Consider the following 969-nt stretch of genomic DNA (forward strand, 5'->3'; position numbering starts at 1 on the left):
TAAGTCAGTGGATATAAAAGAACTTTCTAAATGGCAAACTGCTATACAAATATTAACGAACATTAGGTGTTACTGTCTTCCAAGGCCATGGAACAGGTCAGAAGAAGGATAATTCTTTTGCACTGGTATGTCCTACATGGGCCAAGAGAATATATGGGTTTCTGTACTATATCAGAAGGTATTAGGAAAAGAAAGCATAAAACTTAGAGAACAATTGTCTTTTACCGTGATGCTTAAACATGCTCAGGCAACTGCTTAAAATAAGTGCTAAAGACATAATGGACATACCTTTCTTTCCTTTTAGGCTACTACTATTCTTACCAAAATTAACTTCATTTTCAAAATATAGAACATGGAAGCTTATAGAATTTCTTAAGCATATCTAGAGCCTACTGCCAAATACTATAGTTCAATTCATATCTTTAATCTCATTTTGAAACAGCAATTAGAAATGTGTATTTAAGGAAACCACTAGCTTCCCTTTTTGAACCCATGAAAGAAGGCCAGGATTCACCTTACCATAAGATGATAAGCACTGAATTACTATGAATTATTACAGTATCAGAAAGAAGGTCATTTTCAATTACGGGTTCCATTTACCTCTGGCTTATAATAGCGGCGAGTATATGTTAAGTCAATAAGCAGCACAAGTTCTTCATTCTATTCTTGGAGTTTGTTAAAAAAAGATCCAAGGGGGAAAAACATTCTTCTGGAGCAAGATTCTTTTCAAAACTCTGTCAAAAAGAATAAAATAAGAAAGAACATGTGTTTAAAATCCTTTATTATATTATCCATTTATTCAAACCGTGTGATGCTAACATATGAGATTCAAAGTAAAGTTTCCTCCTCTGGAATTTACAAGCGGTATTTCAATCCTTTCCTCCAGAGAGATTAGACACAAGAAAATAAGCTCACTTCTATATATTTATTTCTATGTTTGTTTATTTCATGTTGGTCTCCTAACCAGAC

The 969-nt window shown here is 33.2% G+C and overlaps 1 protein-coding gene and 1 pseudogene across 1 annotated transcript in view; both read right to left on the reverse strand.

The window, feature by feature from the left end:
* LOC129391527 (DNA (cytosine-5)-methyltransferase 1-like) overlaps positions 1 to 969 on the reverse strand; it is a 107,344-nt pseudogene that overhangs the window by 47,218 nt on the left and 59,157 nt on the right.
* LOC112062669 (RNA/RNP complex-1-interacting phosphatase-like) overlaps positions 1 to 969 on the reverse strand; it is a 17,476-nt gene that overhangs the window by 13,994 nt on the left and 2,513 nt on the right. Inside the window, 2 exon segments of the mRNA XM_028478570.2 lie at positions 601 to 681; positions 684 to 734. Of these exon segments, the coding sequence (XP_028334371.1) occupies positions 601 to 681; positions 684 to 734 (132 nt within the window).

This window comes from Physeter macrocephalus, chromosome 18 (assembly GCF_002837175.3).
Source record: "Physeter macrocephalus isolate SW-GA chromosome 18, ASM283717v5, whole genome shotgun sequence".
In the NCBI taxonomy this organism is placed as follows: Eukaryota; Metazoa; Chordata; class Mammalia; order Artiodactyla; family Physeteridae; genus Physeter; species Physeter macrocephalus.